We start from the raw sequence: 19,177 nt of genomic DNA, 5'->3' as shown, positions 1-19,177 counted from the left end.
CTTCATTTCTTTTTAGAGCCTCAAGGCACTGTCTAATATCCTTTCATTTCAGCCTGGAGGACATCCTTTAGCATTTCTTATAGGGCAAGTCTACTAATGACAAATTCCTTGAGGTTTTGCTTATCTGGGAATGTTTCAGTCTCCAGTGACACTGTCTGTGGGAGTGTAAAGTGCCTCCCCAGGCCATCTGCTGCCATCAGTCACAGTTGAGAGACTAGATTCCCCCTTTGGTCTCTGCTGAAGCCATGTTTGCTGACTAGGAAAGCAACACTCTGGGCTGTCTACTGCTACCACATGAGGAGCAAAATACCAGCCTCTCCAGTAGGTCTCCGCTCACATCAGAGGGGGGAGCATCCATGGTGTTTGGGTGGGGTACAGCAAGTATTGTTAAAAAGGTTTATATCCAGCTTAGCTACCTCCTTCCCAGTGCTTTGGCTGGGGAGTATATTTTTTTGTTTGCATCTGTCAGTGGTTCTGGGTTGCAGGCTTCTCCAGTGCCCAGTCCAGGATATATGAAAGATTTGTTAAAACTCAGGGGACTCACTACCATGCTATTCCTCAAGTCCTGAGGCCCTAGTCAGCCCTTTCCTCTTTACATCTTTTGAAATCCTCTTTCTGCCATATTATGCCTAGGGTTTTTAGTTGTACTTAGCAGTGGGAGAGCAGGGAGAAATTAATCTAAGCCATCTTGTCCTCAATTGTGTTTTGTGATGTTTCATCTATATTTGCAACAAAATTTTTCTTGGACAGAGGAATACAACACATAATCAGAAACCTGAAGCACTAAAAGGATCTATCTAGTCTAATCTTCTCACTTTCTAGAAGAGATAGTAGGTCTGTCAGATGAATTTGCTTACTTCCCACAAAGCCATAGAGCTTCATAATAGTAAGGTTAAGAATAAGACCACAGACAGACACATTTGTATAATGCTGTACAGCTTTCATTACGTTCTTTCATCATCACAGATGAAGATAAATCCTGGACCTAGATCTTCTTTCCTTAATCACTGAAACACTCACTAACATACTGTGATTTTCAGCTAATCTTCAGCATGCACTGTAGGACAGAAGAGAGTAACACTTCGGAAGAAAATGAAGATGGCATCTTAGGTGATATATGTTTGTAAATTCTCTTCAAAATAATTACTGAGTTTCTAATACATAAATACATAGAAGACTACCTCTTGACATATACTAATTTTGATGAGTGAAAATCAGGATGCTGTATATACCTTGGAAAGCTTACAAATATGCTTCATCTACATAAGTAATATATTAAGGTGATTTGGTAACTAATGTACATTACATGAGATCATCTGAATACATTATAGCAAAAGATCTCATGATATGTGATATATGCCCACTGGGTTTTAATTTGATAAAGAAAAAAGCCATAAAGTTTTAGAAGCAGTAACATTTCTATATTGTTTACATTTCAAGAATGTTTCTTGCTGTTTTCTTATAGATATTAGAAAATCTCCAGTGAGATAATACTTCATTTTACTCTCCTAAAAATGGATTTAGTATGCATTTAAAATGGATTCAGTATGCATGCTATACTTTAATCAAATTTACATTTTAAAAACATATTACATAACCTTACATAATCACTAGTAATGCCAAAAAAAGAGAGAACTCTAAAACCCTTAATTTCTCCCAGGAGAATTTACTATTTTGTATCACCAACTATATTAACTTAAGGAAAGCAGTCTTGAAATGAAAGGATATTCATTTACAAGGACAATGTATTTTTTTTAAAAAAAGCATGGAGTATCAAATATTTCAGAACTTCAGGGTCTACAAACTGCCATTTGAGTTTAAGTGAGCTTCGTCTTCCCTTCCAAATTAAATGAAGAGAGTATTTTATATCAAGTTGTATCTAAGAAATCTGGCTTTGAAGTAAAGCAGCATGCCCAGCATATTCCTACTGGATTCAGTATTGCCTTAGAGACCTGATCCTAGCCAGATGGCAAAGTCAGACGACAGATTAGCTGAATGGACTATGGATTCCTTTCAAGGCCATCTGTGTTCATGGCCAGTCCTTCACAACAGTACACACAGGACTGGAGGCACACAGCGACTAGTCATTCCAGCAAGACCTTCCCATCATGCCCCCTGACCCTGCTGAAATCAGTTATCACCAGAAGCCCGGGACCCCCAGGCCATTCCTTGTGATCGGGGTCCCTGTCCCCACAGGGTCTGGATATATCCCCTAACCGGACACCACGTCTCCCACCCTCCCCAGCTTGAGAAAGCCTCCCACCGTGCCCTTTAAGAACCTGGGGTGGAGCATCAACAGGTCCCCTATATTCTCAACTTCTTCTTTGAACACTCCTTCCTCTCACCTTAATCCAGTGCTTCTCAATCCTGACTGCACTTCAGAATCACCTGGGGAGCTTCTACAAACTCCCATCTCCCAGGCCTCAGTCAGTTGCAAGCTCCCCCAAACGATGCTGGTGTCCGCAAGGGTGAGTGCTGCTGGGCTGAGTGACACCCTGTGCTGTACCCTCAGCAGCTGCTCCCCAGACAGAGCTCTCTCATCGGGGGGCCTTTCCCCTCCCACAGCTCTGGCACCACCGGGACTCAAGTGAGCAGGCCGGCTGCTCCTCACTGCCGCCTCCAAACATGAAATCTCTCTCCTCTAAAATCTCCTAGCTTTCCAAATTGCGGGCAGTTCCTCCGACACACAGGGACCTCTTGTACACCTGTTTCTTTGCATTTGCTTTTTCTCTTCAGTAATGTTCTGAACCCCTCAGCCATTAAAAAGAAAAGTTCTCTTGTTTCTGTAAAACTCAGTTCACTGGTAACCTCAGCCCTTGCACGAAGCCCTCTTGGTCTCTCTGAGCTTAGAAGTATTGCTAAAATGCTTCCTCCATAGCGCTTTCATCCCCCAGTGCTATTGTAGCGCTCACTGCATTGCTTGCAAAGAGCACTTGCCGTTATAAAGTGAGAAATTAGTGGTATAAGTAGGAAAATTCGGAGCACATGAGTCTACAGGGAGCCGCAATTCATCAAATGTAGTGCTAATACAAAACTGAAAAGATTATCCTTTGGATCAAAAAAAAAATCTTCTCTTTATTAAAGATAATTACACTGAAGCTGTGGCTCTATCACAATTGCTATAAGAAATCTGGCCCGAGATCAACACTATTAAAGGGATTTGGCTATTGAAGTACCACACAGGCCCCGAGCAGAAAACAGGACAAGCACCAACCCTGTGAATGGCATTTTACTCAGTTCATATGCACACAAACAATGAGCTAATAAGTTTAACTAACTCTCATTTTAACACTGCTCCATATGAAACAGTTACCTCTAACTGCTTTTTAATCATTTACACTATGAATCAGTCTTTTTTTAAAAAAAAAGAGTGTCACCTCTGGCCTCTAGCCTGAGCCAAAATACTACACCCTGCTCTCTGGCCTGTCCACAGGAAAACGTGGGACCAAAACATTTGATTCTTTATATACTCACTTGGTCCTTCTTGATCTTACCTATATAGCACGAAAAATAAGATCAGTTTCTTTGAATTTATTCCTTTTCCTAACTCCAGGGCCCCATTTGTATAACTTAATCCAGATGTTCATATCATGGTGGTGTCTGGTCTAAGTAAGGGCCAGTGAGGCTGCATTTTATGCTGAAAACCTAAACCTCATCTCTCACCTGATAAAAGTAGAGACAGACTTCTGGTGTATGTATGTATGTATGTATCTATCTATCTATCTATATATATATAAACATATATATATATATATATATCTTTGTGCACGTATCTGCAAATGTACAAACTCTCTTACATACTTAAAAACTGATAGTGCATTACTGATTGGCCACATAGTTTTTAAAATAGTGTTCCTCTTGGGGGAATAAAATGTTTTCTTTATTATAATCTAGTCTTGCCCGTTTATCAAGTTATATAATATGAAAATGTTAAATCCAAAAACTTTTTATCTTAATCTCTTCTCAAAGCTACTAATAAATACAATGATTTTAATTATACCAGGCTTCCTGGCTTCTCCCCTAAGTACTACAGTTTAAGCCCTACAAAAGAAGTCTCTGTAGTTAAGTATATATATATATTTTTCCAAAGTCACCTTGATTGTCCATATATACTAAGGAACAGTCAAAAAAATTTTAACATAGCAAAAGAATAACTCAGAGTATTTAAGTTCTCTATAATAAAATTTGTTGCTTTTCTGTTCCTTCTTCCTCTCTCATGAGGAAGCAACAAAGAAAACACAACAAACTGAAAACACAACAATTTGAAATCCCAAGCTAATGTGTGGTAAACTTTCTTTTTCATTTTCATCTCTTGTAGGGAAGCCTATTGGCATAAGATATAAAAATTTAACTTTAATCACATAATATACAGATGAGGTGACAGATTAAAGATATTTGGAAATGTTCTTACCAATACCTTAAGGCTGGTGTATAATCATGTGTCCTAACTGCTACGCCCTCAGGATATTAACAGTATTTTATAAATAAAGGGATGAATGGTCACAAGCTAGAAAACTGCCAGCTTTAACAAAATTGACCAGGTTGCTTTACTGTAGGACTTCAAAGCCCTTAATGAGCTGGCGTGCACTGCAAATCTCCCAGAGCAGGTACAGAGGCAGCAAATCTGTCTTACCATACAGCCCTATTAATATCTCCCAGGAGAATGCTTCATCACAGGTAGTTTGGGAAAGACTGAAACATATAGGTGCCCCATACAGGTGGTTAGGTGACGTTCTCCTGGGGCCAACAGTAGGAATTTGACATGGCACAAAGACTAACCACCACCGTGTGTGGATCAGCCAGGACTTCCTCTGTTGACCGTGTGTGTCCCATGTACAGTGGGCGAGGGGGAGAGTGTAGGGGAGCGAAGGGGTGGAGGGCTCTTCTGCCTGCTTTTCGTACACACCTGTTTCTATAGTCTGAAAACTCCATAGTTAGGCAGCTGAGCTGGAGGCTTGGGCTAAGCGCTAGGCTCACTGTTTACACTGTGATGGGAAATCTGATAGACAAAAAAGCAGTCTCTTTCGTTAACAGTGACTTCAGAATTCCCAGGCCCCCATCAGCTCCTCAGTCACCAAGCCCCAGAGCAGGCAGGAAGCCCACCTAGAGCAGCTCAGATGAGGACGGCTGATAGCGGCAGCACGGTTCACAACCAGGAACTAACTACTGTCACTTGTGCAGCAGGAGAAACATAAGGAGGTTGGTCACAAAAGCCCTTTCAGACAAGTCTTCCAAGTATTCATCCAGGTGGCTCCCAAGTCCTGGTCTGAAACCAGCAGCTCGTAGATAAGCACCTCCGGAATGCCCACTAATGTTGTGACAGGCTTGCTGTTGGTGCAAATCAGGAGCATCAGCTCATCTAGGCCCTCCTGGGGGACGTGGTGAAAGCCTCAATTGCCAGTGCAATGGAGCCCTGTCTTCCTGTACACACGGATACTTTGACTCCAACAATGGGAAGGGGGAGGAACCTTCAGGAGATGGACCTTGGCTCTACTGTTTACTAGCTGTGCCACCTTGGGTAACTTGCTTAACCCCTGTATGCTTCAACTTCCTCATCTGTTTTTTTGGGGTCTTTTTTTAAGGTTAATATTTATACCTACTTCAAAGGGTTTTTGTGAAGATTAAATAATGCATTGAAAGCACTTAGCACAAATGCGTGCTCTATTATAGATGCTCAGTAAACACAGCTAATAATTTAAATGAGTAGAAATCACAGCCAAGGAAGGGCAAGGATGGAACTAAAGCTTGGCAGTAGTAAATAGCAGGGACTCAATAAACACTTGTTGACTAGTTAACTAATCTCTCGTAAAGCTAACGCTGGAATACTGAAAAAACGGTTCTCACTTATTTATATGTGGGTCAGGAAGAAGAGGGCTTTTAATTACCCTTCAAACTGAAGGAGGAAGCCCATGTCTCATGGTATTTGCATCTCGAGGTTGAGGGGACACTAAAGACCATCTAATCCTCTAAAAGAAGGACAAGCCAACGTTTAAAGTGGTTGCAGTGACTCAGCGAGTCCTGAGATGCACCATATGGAAACGTATGCTCTGAACTACCCAGAGCAATGAGGTAGAAACTGGGTCTGTTTATAGAGAAATTTCTCAACATTTCCTGCCCAAAGTCAGAGAGGGTCTTTAAAGATAGTTTCTTCAGCGGCAATTAATGAAAGGAAGGATCTGTAGCACTCTTTACCACACTCCACGGATTTGCTGTTTGCTTCTCATTTTCAACTCTACAAAGAGTGTTCATGTATAAGGCCATAGTAGCACATGTCAGTAAGGCGGAATTCATTCACAGGTGAAACAGATTCGGGTGATACAGTCTCCCAACGCTGCTGATTCAGCTTTTTGTCCCAAAGGAAAATACCATCCTAAAAAAAGCACTGTGGGCGCACTAACTCCATGCTGATGACCATTTATTTTTAGTTTATGCAGAATTAACACAGCTCCTAAAACACTGAGGAAAATACAGGCACTCAGACTGCACATACTGCACAGAAAAGCCACGTTCCCCAGCGCCAATCGGAGAGGCACCCCTTCTGCTCCTCTCTCTGTAATGAAAACCACATGCAACCCTCTACAGCCAAGACTGAACTGTTTCACACATTTGCTTGGTTGCTTATTGAGGAAACTGTCCCTTTTCCACATGAGGCTGGGGGCTGGCTGGATAGGAAGAAACTCAACCCCGCTCTGCTCTCCCAGTCCAGTCCAGACATCATCTTGGGAACCTGACCTGCCAGTTCTGTGGTGATCAACCCTCGCAAAGGAACCACAGTGGGAGGACAACTGCCTACTGACAGACAGTTCACAGAAATCAACATCGTCTCCTACCTGCAATGGACAAGGTCTCGGAGGAAGCGCAGGTGGTGGAGGTAACAATCCTGACTTAGAAGCTGAAAAGAAAAATACACACAGTTAAGGACCACAGAAAACAACACACAGCACTCTTCCACTTGTTAACTGGGAAGAGCTATCGCATTTAACATGTTTAACTTTTTAAAATCTATCTGAGGGCTTTCTTTTTTCTTAAAAAAAAGAGCACATGCTATTTCCAATCCCTTTTTCATTTTCCTCCTATCCAAAATCCAAATATTTATATAGGCTGTTGTGATTAAGACAGTGTAAAACAGTAAGGAAATGACACCCTTTGATCAAAAGACTGGAACGCAGCACGGGAAGGACAGTCAATCCCCAATTAATCTGATGTTAATTATTTAGTTTCAAATACTCTAGGCCCTTTGGCTCCTCTCCTATTTCTCCCAAGCTCTCAGCCATTACACTGCTCATTAGCTTGAGTTGGGAGCCAGAAATCCAGAATCCCAACAAGGCAGTGCTGCTGCCCTGTAAGTGAGTGGGTCTGATAGCAGTAGGAGAGGCTGAAAATGATGGACTAAAATGATATTTGGGGATTCTTCAAAGATCTCAATTTCCTTTTCTCCCACTGATCCTTATTATCAGGAATAATTAAATCTGTTTCTAAAATAATCTGGCCCCATTTGAAGCATCTTCTGAAAGAAAGTTTCATTCTAACTTTTAAAAAAAATTTTGTGAGATACAGAGAGAGCTGGAGTTAAGCCAAGAACGTCTGAGTTGTAACTTAACAATGAAAACAAACATCTGCTATCGAATTATAAATAAGGCTCATGATCACAACGCAAGAAATAAGTTTATCATCACACACTGGCCAAGTTAAACCACATGCTTTACAAACTCCTTAGAAAAGCACACCGTGCTCTATATAACTATATGCAGTTTATTTCCAAATCTGTAATATGTGGGCTAATATTTGGACAACTTTCTATGCCTTAAAAATAAATCATACCCTTTCTCCTGCTGCCAGGATAGGAGCTCAGCTCTGCGTTTCCTTGGCGGATTGCGATTCCACTGGCCACGTAGATCTTGGGCTGCGGTTCACAGCGCACCCACTACACTCTAGGTGCCCAGGCAGGGCTCCTTAAACCATCCACTATGTGGCTGACATGGTCTTGGTGCTCCAGCCTGGTGTGAGGCTTGAGGCTCCGAGGTAGGAGAGCCGAGTCCAGGACACTGGTCCACCAGACCTCCCAGCACCACGTAATATCAATCAGCAAGAGCTCTCCCAGAGATCTTCGTCTCAACGCTAAGACCCAGCTCCACCCAATGGCCAGCAAGCTCCAGTGCTGGACGCCCCATGCCAAACAACTAGCAAGACAAAAACACAACCCCACCCATTAGCAGAGAGGCTGCCTAAAATCATACTAAGGTCACTGACACCCAAAACACACCACCGGACATGGCCCTGCCCACCAGAAAGACAAGATCCAGCCTCATCCACCAGAACACAGGCACCAGTCCCCTCCACCAGGAAGCCTACACAACCCACTGAACCAACCTCACCCACTGAGGGCAGACACCAAAAACAACAGGAACTACGAACCTGCAGCCTACAAAAAGGAGACCCCAAACACAGTAAGTTAAGCAAAATGAGAAGACAGAGAAACACACAGCAGATGAAGGAGCAAAGTAAAAAACCTCCAGACCAAACAAATGAAGAGGAAATAGGCAGTCTACCTGAAAAAGAATTCAGAGTAATGAGAGTAAAGATGATCCAAAATCTTGGAAATAGAATGGAGAAAATACAAGAAACATTTAACAAGGAACTAGAAGAACTAAAGAGCAAACAAACAATGATGAACAACACAATAAATGAAATTAAAAATTCTCTAGAAGGAATCAATAGCAGAATAACTGAGGCAGAAGAACGGAGAAGTGACCTAGAAGATAAAATAGTGGAAAAAACCACCACAGAGCAGAATAAAGAAAAAAGAATGAAAAGAATTGAGGACAGTCTCAGAGACCTCTGGGACAATATTCAACGCACCAACATTCGAATTATAGGGGTCCCAGAAGACGAACAGAAAAAGGAAGGGACTGAGAAAATATTTGAAGAGATTATAGTTGAAAACTTCCCTAATATGGGAAAGGAAATGGCCAATCAAACCCAGGAAGCACAGAGAGTCCCATACAGGATAAATCTAAGGAGAAACACACCAAGACACATATTAATCAAACTATCAAAAATTAAATAAATGGGCTCCCCGGGTGGCGCAGTGGTTAAGAATCTGCCTGCCAATGCAAGGAACACGGGTTCGAGCCCTGGCCCAGGAAGATCCCACATGCCGTGGAGCAAGTAAGCCCATGCACAACTACTGAAGACTGTGTGCCTAGAGCCCATGCTCTGCAAAAAGAGAAGCCACGACAATGAGAAACCCACACACCGCAAAGAAGAGTAGCCCCTGCACACCACAACTAGAGGAAGCCCACACACAGCAACGAGGACCCAACAGAGCCAAAAATAAATAAATAAATAGATTTTTTTAAATTAACTACAAAGAAAAAACATTAAAAGCAGCAAGGGAAAAACAACAAATAAAATACAAGGGAATCCCCTTAAGGTTAACAGCTGATCTTTCATCAGAAACTCTGCAAGCCAGGAGGGAGTGGCAGGACATATTTAAAGTGATGAAAGGGAAAAACCTACAACCAAGATTACTCTACCCAGCAAGGTTCTCATTCAGATTCCACGGAGACATTAAAACCTTTACAGACAAGCAAAAGCTAAGAGAATTCAGCACCAACAAACCAGCTTTACAACAAATGCTAAAGGAACTTCTCTAGGCAGGAAACACAACCTACAGGAAAAGACCTACAATTACAAACCCAAAACAATTAAGAAAATCGTAACAGAAACATACATATCAAAAATTACCTTAAATGTAAACGGATTCAATGCTCCAACCAAAAGACATAGACTGGTTGAATGGATACAAAAACAAGACCTGTATATATGCGGTCTACAAGAGACCCACTTCAGACCTAGAGACACATACAGACTAAAAGTGAGGGTATGGAAAAAGATATTCCATGCAAATGGAAATCAAAAGAAAGCTGGAGTAGCCATACTCATATCAGACAAAACAGACTTTAAAATAAAGACTATTACAAGAGACAAAGAAGGACACTACATAATGATCAAGGGACCAATCCAAGAAGAAGATATAACAATTGTAAATATTCATGCACCCAACATAGGAGCACCTCAATACACAAGGCAAATGCTAACAGCCATAAAAGGGGAAATCGACAGTAACACAATCATAGTAGGGGACTTTAACACCCCACTTTCACCAATGGACAGATCATCCAAAATGAAAATAAATAAGGAGACACAAGCTTTAAATGACACAATAGATCAGAGAGATTTAATTGATATTTATAGGACATTCCATCCAAAAACAACGAAATACACTTTCTTCTCCACTGCTCATGGAACATTCTCCAGGACAGATCATATCTTGGGTCACAAATCAAGCCTTGGTAAATTTAAGAAAATTGAAATCCTATCAAGTATCTTTTCTGACCACAACGCTATGAGACTAGATATCAATTACAGGAAAAAATCTGTAAAAACACAAACACATGGAGGCTAAACAATACACTACTAAATAACCAAGAGATCACTGAAGAAATCAAAGAGGAAATCAAAAAAACCTAGAAACAAATGACAATGATAACATGACGACCCAAAACCTATGGGATACAACAAAAGCAGTTCTAAGAGGGAAGTTTTGAGCAATACAATCCTACCTCAAGAAACAAGAAACATCTCAAATAAACAACCTAACCTTACACCTAAAGCAACTAGAGAAAGAAGAAAAAACCCCAAAGTTAGCAGAAGGAAAGAAATCATAAAAATCAGATCAGAAATAAATGAAAAAGAAATGAAGAAAACAATGGCAAAGATCAATAAAACTAAAAGCTGGTTCTCTGAGAAGATAAACAAAATTCATAAACCATTAGCCAGACTCATCAAGACAAAAAGGGAGAAGACTCAAATCAACAGAGTTAGAAATGAAAAAGGAGAAGTAACAACTGACACTGCAAAAATACAAAGGATCATGAGAGATTACTACAAGCAACAATATGCCAATAAAAAGGACAACGAGGAAGAAATGGACAAGTTCTTAGAAAAGCACAATCTTCCAAGACTGAACCAGCAAGAAAGAGAAAAAAAAAAGACTAATCACAGTCACTGAAGTTGAAACTGTGATTAAAAATCTTCCAGCAAACAAAAGCCCAGGCTCAGATGGCTTCACAGGCGAATTCTATCAAACATTTAGAGAAGAGCTCACACCTATCCTTCTCAAACTCTTCCAAAATATAGCAGAGGGAGGGACACTCCCAAACTCATACTATGAGGCCACCATCACCCTGATACCAAAACCAAAGATGTCACAAAGAAAGAAGACTACAGGCCAATATCACTGATGAACATAGATGCAAAAATCCTCAACAAAATACTAGCAAACAGAATCCAACAGCACATTAAAAGGATCATACACCATGATCAAGTGGGGTTTATCCCAGGAATGCAAGGACTCTTCAATATACGCAAATCAATCAATGATACACCATATTAACAAATTGAAGGATAAAACCATATGATCATCTCAGTAGACTCAGAAAAAATTTTTGACAAAATTCAACACCCATTTATGATTAAAATGTTCCAGAAAGTAGACATAGAGGGAACTTACCACAACATAATAAAGGCCAATATGACAAACCCACAGCCAACATCATTCTCAATGGGGAGAAACTGAAACCATTTCCACTAAGATCAGGAACAAGACAAGGTTGCCCACTGTCACCACTATTATTCAACGTAGTTTCGGAAGTTTTAGCCACAGCAATCAGAGAAGAAAAAGAAATAAAAGGAATCCAAATCAGAGAGGAAGTAAAACTGTCACTGTCTGCATATGACATGATACTTATACATAGCGAATCCTAAAGATGCTAACAGAAAACTACTAGAGCTAATCAATGAATTTGGTAATGTAGCAGGATACAAAATGAATGCACAGAAATCTCTTTCATTCCTATACACTAATGATGAAAAATCTGAAAGAGAAATTAAGGAAACAGTCCCCTTTACCACTGCAACAAAAAGGATAAAAAAATCTAGGAATAAACCTACCTAAGGAGACAAAAGACCTGTATGCAGAAAAGTATAAGACAGCGATGAAAGACATTAAAGACGATACAAACAGATGGAGAGACATACCATGTTCTTGGACTGGAAGAATCAACATTGAGAAAATGACTATATTACCCAAAACAATCTACAGATTCAATGCAATCCCTATCAAACTACCAATGGCATTCTTCACAGAACTAGAACAAAAAATTTCACAATTTGTATGGAAACACAAAAGACCCCGAATAGCCAAAGCAATCTTGAGAAAGAAAAACAGAGCTGGAGGAATCAGGCTCCCTGACTTCAGACTATACGACAAAGCTACAGTAATCAAGACAGTATGGTACTGATACAAAAACAGAAATATAGATCAATGGAACAGGACAGAAAACCCAGAGATAAACCCACGCACATATGGTCACCTTATCTTTGATAAAGGAGGCAAGAATATACAATGGAGAAAAGACAGCCTCTTCAATAGGTGGTGCTGGGAAAACTGGACAGCTACATGTAAAAGAAAGAAATTAGAACACTACCTAACACCGTATACAAAAATAAACTCAAAATGGATTAAAGACCTAAATGTAAGGCCAGACACTATAAAACTCTTAGAGGAAAACATAGGCAGAACACTCTATGACATAAATCACAGCATGATCCTTTTTGACCCACCCCCTAGAGAAACAGAAATAAAAACAAAAATAAACAATGGGGCCTAATGAAACTTAAAAGCTTTTGCACAGCAAAGGAAACCATAATCAAGACGAAAAGACAACCCTCAGGATGGGAGAAAGTATTTGCAAACGAAGCAACTGACAAAGGATTAATCTCCAAAATATACAAGCAGCTCATGCAGCTCAATATCAAAAAAAACAAACAACCCAATCCAAAAATGGGCAGAAGACCTAAATAGACATTTCCCCAAAGAAGATATACAGATTGCCAACAAACACATGAAGGGATACTCAACATCACTAATCATTAGAGAAATGCAAATCAAAGCAACAATGAGGTATCACCTCACACCAGTCAGAATGGCCATCATCAAAAAATCTACAAACAATAAATGCTGGAGAGGGTGTGGAGAAAAGGGAACCCTCTTGCACTGTTGGTGGGAATGTAAATTGATACAGCCACTATGGAGAACAGTATGGAGATTCCTTAAAAAACTAAAAATAAGGGACTTCCCTGGTGGCACAGTGGTTAAGAATCTGCGTGCCAATGCAGGGGACACACGTTCAAGCCCTGGTCAGGAAGATCCCACATGCCGGGGAGCAACTAAGCCCATGCGCCACAACTACTGAGCCTGTGCTCTAGAGCCCATGAGCCACAACTACTGAGCCCGTGCACCACAAGTACTGAAGGCCATGCACCTAGAGCCCGTGCTCCGCAACAAGAGAAGCTACCGCATTGAGAAGCCCGTGCACCACAACTAAGAGTAGCCTCCGCTCACTGCAACTAGAGAAAGCCCACGTGCAGCAACGAAGACCCCATGCAGCCAAAAATAAATTAATTAATTAAAAAACAAAACAAACAAACAAAAAAACCTAAAAATAGAACTACCATATGATCCAGCAATCCCACTACTGGGCATATACCCTGAGAAAGCCATAATTCAAAAAGAGTCATGTACCAAAATGTCCATTGCAGCTCTATTTACAATAGCCAGGACATGGATGCAACCTAAGTGTCCATCGACAGATGAATGGATAAAGAAGATGTGGCACATATATACAATGGAATATTACTCAGCCATAAAAAGAAACGAAATTGAGTTATTTGTAGTGAGGTGGATGGACCTAGACTCTGTCATACAGAGTGAAGTAAGTCAGAAAGAGAAAAACAAATACCATATGCTAACACATATATATGGAATCTAAAAAAAAATGGTTCTGAAGAACCTAGGGGCAGGACAGGAATAAAGATGCAGACATAGAGAATGGACATGAGGACACAGGGAGGGGGAAGGGTAAGCTGGGATGAAGTGAGAGAGTGGCATGGACATATACACACTACCAAATGTAAAATAGATAGCTAGTGGGAAGCAGCTGCATAGCACAGGGAGATCAGCTCAGTGCTTTGTGACCACCTAGAGGGGTGGGATAGGGAGGGTGGGAGGGAGATGCAAGAGGGAGGGGATATGATTGTTATACAGCAGAAACTAACACAGCATTGTAAAGCAATTATTCTCCAGTAAAGATGTTAAGAAAATAATTATTCAGATAACAAAAAAATAAAATAAAATAAATCATAGCAATGTGCCAAGAACATAAAGGTTTTTGTATATCACTTTTGATTTGACCCAGCTAGATCAGACAAGCTAGAAGGTGGAGTTTGGGGCTTTCCACAAAGGTAACTCAGTAATTTCATAGAGATTTTCCTCCTGAGCCAGTGCATGGATGTGGTACAACCATGTGGACCCATCAGTGATTCCTCTCAATCTGTCTTTCATTAACATTTATGAAACACATCAGTGAGTCAAAACTCCAGAGATGGTGAGACCTTGAACAGCCTTCGGTAACAAAGCATGTAGCAACAGAGAATGACAAAAGCCTCAGGAATTATCCACCTCAGGGCCCCCACTCTATAGGTCCTCATGGATTGGGCCTTTAAATTACGAGTTACTTTAAAAATAAAATGAAAAACCCAACAAAACACAAAATCTATGCTTGCTTTTAAAGGAGAGGTCTTGCACCATAACGAAGTGTATGTTAAAACAACCCTTCATTAACAAAAGAGGACTAAGAAGCAATAAGCCATTTAATTAAATGACTTCTGATTCCAGCCAAGATGGAGTAACACAGGCCACATTCACCCTCCCCTTTTTAACAGCCAGAAACAAACATATAGATGTTTTTTATATAAAAGAAACAGTTCTTTAGACACCAGAAAATCAGGCAACAAAAGACAGTGATCCCTGAGAGACAGGAAACAAACCAGGTGAGCTCCGTGACTCACTGTCCCTGCTGACAGCCCTGCAAGTTACTAGAAACAGAACCTGCCTCCAGATTCATGTCTGATTAATTTCATTTTTACTATTATTTAATTTTTCAAAACAAATGCGCTATTTTTGTAAAAGATGATGTAAGGGTATGTTGTGAATATACTTTTGGATAAAATTACATCATAAATATTAACAGCAGTTTTCTTTCCTCTTTTCAGTACCTTTATCTATTTCTTCCTTACCTGGCTACAACACCTACTATAGAGTCAAATAATGGTGACATGAGCATTCTTATCTTCTCTTGATCTCAAAGCTAAGGCTTTCACTATTTCACCATTAAGTATGGCATTTGCTGTAGGTTTGTTGTAGATACCCCTTAATGGATTACAAAAATTCCCATTTATTTTGAGACTTTTTTCATGATAATTCATTGTCAAATTTTAACCAAAGCCACATCTCCATCTGTTGAGGTGATGGTATGATTTTTTTCCTTATGATTTATTAATATGGTAAATTACACTATGAATTTCTTAATATTAAAACACTCTTGCAGACCTAGGATAATCCCAACTTGGTCAGATTTTTCTATCTGCTAGATTTAGTTGGCTAATACTTTGTTTAGCATTTTTGCAACTATATTCATGAGTTCGACTGACAAGTCAGTTTCCTTTCTCATATGGTCCTCTGATACGCTTGATTCGGCTGGAGAGTGTTCCCCCTGTCTATGCTCTGGAATAGGTTGTACGAGATCGAATATTGTTGTTGTTGTTGTTGTTGTTGTTGAATGTGAGGTAAAACATGACAGCAGAACCATCTGGGCCTCAGTTTTCTTTGAAACGAGATTTTTAATGATTTCACTTCTTTAACTGTTATAGGATTATTCATACTTTCTAATTCTTAAGTCAGTTTTGATAAATGATATTTTTCTAGACATTTATTCATTTTGCCTAATAAATTTTCATATTTACTGCCATAAAGGTGTTCAAACCCCCCTTATCATCTTAATCTCTGCATATGTAATTTTCTTTTTCCATTCCTAATACCATTTGTGTCATCACTCTAGTTTTCCTTCATCAATCTCACCTGACATTTGTCAAGTTTTAGTACTCTTTTCAAAAAGCCAACTTTTAACTTTTTTGAGCCTCTAAATTATATGCTTGTCTTCTGTTCAATTCATGTCTGCTCATCTCCTTCCATTTACTTTCTTTGGGCTTATCCTATTGTTCTTTTTCTAGCTTAAATTGGTTGCTTGGCTCATTAACTTCCAGCTTTTCTTCTTTTCTAATGTGAACATTTAGGGTTATAAACTTTCTTCCAAGTATCTCTTTAATATACTCCCATAGGTTTTGATATGTGACACCATTCAGTTTTTAAATTTTCCTGATTTCCATTACAATTTCTTTTATGATAATACCTTCTGTCTGAAGTTCATCCTTTAGAATTTCCTTTATTGAGCGCCTATTAGTAGCAAGCTTAGTCATTTTAACTAAAAACTCTTTATTTTGCCCTCATTCTTGAAAGATGATTTCACTGAGTACAGAATTCTAGACTGATAGCTATATTTCTCCCAGCACATTGAAAATAACATTTCACTGTCTTCTGGCTTCCATTATTGCTGTTGAGAAGTCAGATGTCAATAGAATCATTGTTTTTTGGTAGGTGGTCTGTCTTCTCTCTGGTTGCTTTTAAGATCTACTCTTTGTTTTTGGTACCCTGCAATACCAATCTTACCTTGCATCTGCATGTGTACTTCCTCACCTTCTTTTTCTTTCATAAGCTGCTAAGTGTTGTTGGAATTTCTGAACCATGTGGCATCCCATTAACTTTGGGAAACTGTAAGTGATTCTTCAAATAGTCTTTCCACCATTTTCTCTCACCTCTCCTTCTGAAGCTCTTTGTCTAACCATGAGGTATCCTGGATAATTTTCTATTATCTGCTGTCCAATTAACCAGTTCCCTCTTCAACTATACTTAATGTCCTGTTAAGCCAGTCTTTCATTTTATTTCAATTACTAAATTTTTCATTTCTAGGAGTTCTATTTGGTCTTTTTTCAAAATGGCTTTTCCATTTTTATAATTGATTGGCTACTTACTCATTTTCTTCATCTCCTTTTCTTTCAATATACTAAACACATTAGCTAACAATCTGTGTCTGATAATTCCAAAATCTGAGGGGTCTGTATTTCCTACTGTTTTGTTGCTTCTGTGGGCTCTCTGCCATTGTGTTCCGCTTCCTAGAGTGCTTGGCAACCTTTAACTTTGAATGCAACCTTTAATTCTAAATGTTACCTACAGGAATACTTCGGGGCCTAAGAGGGAAGTGGGTTCCTCTTCTATTACTTCTGCCAGAAACCTAAAGGCACTATCGACCTGGGACCACTTTAAACTAAAATCTTGGTTTGATAATGTGTAGGATTCCTAATTTCTGCTGTCCTGATATTTTGTTAAATGTCCTATAAGTATGACTTTTGAATAAAGATAGTAGTTTGAATGTTTGCAACTAATCTCACTCTTACCTCATCAACAGAACAGTGATGAGAACTGTTAAAATTTTCTTGTTTAAATTGTTTAAATTTGGAATTGGGAAAAAGGATGAGTGACTGATAGCTGAATGAGCAGTAGAGAAGGCAGAGAGTAACCAGTTTGGACCAGAGAAGCCCCCAGTTCTCAAGAACTGGTGACACCAAACTCTTCAAGAAGTAGGGGTAAAATGAGGAAAGTAATGAAAAGTAAAGAAAGTTAACTGATAGGGGATCCTATTTCCCATCCTTCAGGAGAAGGGCGTACCTCGGCAAGACCCCTGAAGTTCTGGTTCCAGCTACACCTCATGCTGTTTTGGACTTCAGGATCCCTGCTCCTGTGGTCCCTTCTGCCTCTAATTCACCTGGATAACTCAGAATATAGTAAATGACCAACAAATATTTGTTTGAACTAACATAAGAAAGAACTATACTATTATGTTCCATTCCTACATTTTTAAAAAGCTGATTGAAGGAGTTTAGGAGCAGTTAGATTCTGAGATTTTTCTCACACATTCTGCACAGTTTCAGCCTTTCTTCCACTCCAGAAAAATGCTAGAAATATTTTCTTCTCCAGGGAGGACACAAGGCCCAGATGAAGGCACAGGGGCCACACTGAAAACAGTAAATGTAGGACTCTGGACGCTGAGACACTTCCAGCCCTCTCCCTATCTGCTCCCAGACTATTTTACCCAGAGACTAGAAGACTGTGCTCCAGGCAATTGGACCAGCCAAGATGGAAGATCTAGATATCAACATCAAGACATCTCCAAGAAGATGGTCCAGCCAGATCATTCTACCATGAAGCCCACACATGGCAAGTCCCATCCATTTACTCATGAATTCCAATCAGCTTTTTAGCCCTCATTCTTAAATATAAGCAGGTGATGAACTATCGCCAGATATCTGCAGAAAATTTTCTAACCTAAGACAGAGCAATAAAAATAGAAAACAACTGGCCTCAAAGAAACAGATTAGATCTATACAAGGAGAAAAAATTTTAATGTTATTAATATCATCAGAATGATTATTCGGTTTAATCCAGAAATATTCAGACATTTACTATGTCCCAGGCACTGTTTAAGGTGTTGGGAAAATATCAGTGGGAAAAAAATAAACAGGAAAAAAAGTCTTATCCTCATGAAGCTTATATTTCATTGATAAGACAGATAATAGGGTAGGAGTGAGGGATGAAATTTTTAATACAGTCAACAGGGGAAGCCTCAATAAGAGATAAAAAATGTTATTTGCAAAGATGAAATAATGGGATGTTACTGAAAATAGAATATTCAAAAAATTAAAAAGAGCACTTGGAAATTAAAAACATGACAGCAGAAGAGGAAAAGCTTAATAGAAAGGTTCAAAGTCTAAGGAAATCTCAAAGAAAGTAGGGTAATATCCAAACAAAAGTTCCACAAAAAGAAATAGAGAAAATAGTAATAAATCAATTAACTAGTTCAAGAAAATTTCCCAGAAGTGAAGAATATGAGTTTCTAAATTAAAAGAGCTCACAGAGGGACTTCCCAGGTGGCGCCATGGTTAAGAATCTGCCTGCCAATGCAGGGGACATGGGTTTGAGCCCTGGTCTGGGAAGATCCCACATGCTGTGGAGCACCTAAGCCCATGAGCCACAACTACTGAGCCTGCGCTCTAGAGCCTGCGAGCCACAACTACTGAGCCCGCGAGCCACAACGACTGA

General features: G+C 39.7%; 1 protein-coding gene across 3 annotated transcripts in view; it reads right to left on the bottom strand.

The window, feature by feature from the left end:
* Nucleotides 1–19,177, bottom strand: part of REPS2 (RALBP1 associated Eps domain containing 2) — a 236,160-nt gene that overhangs the window by 57,053 nt on the left and 159,930 nt on the right. For all 3 annotated transcript variants that reach the window (XM_057538983.1, XM_057538984.1, XM_057538985.1), the window contains one exon: nucleotides 6,831–6,892. In XM_057538983.1, coding sequence (XP_057394966.1) covers nucleotides 6,831–6,892 — 62 coding nt within the window. The remainder of the gene's footprint in view (nucleotides 1–6,830; nucleotides 6,893–19,177) is intronic.

This window comes from Balaenoptera acutorostrata, chromosome X, assembly GCF_949987535.1.
Source record: "Balaenoptera acutorostrata chromosome X, mBalAcu1.1, whole genome shotgun sequence".
Classification (NCBI taxonomy): Eukaryota; Metazoa; Chordata; class Mammalia; order Artiodactyla; family Balaenopteridae; genus Balaenoptera; species Balaenoptera acutorostrata.
This window is presented reverse-complemented; position numbering and strand designations above follow the sequence as displayed.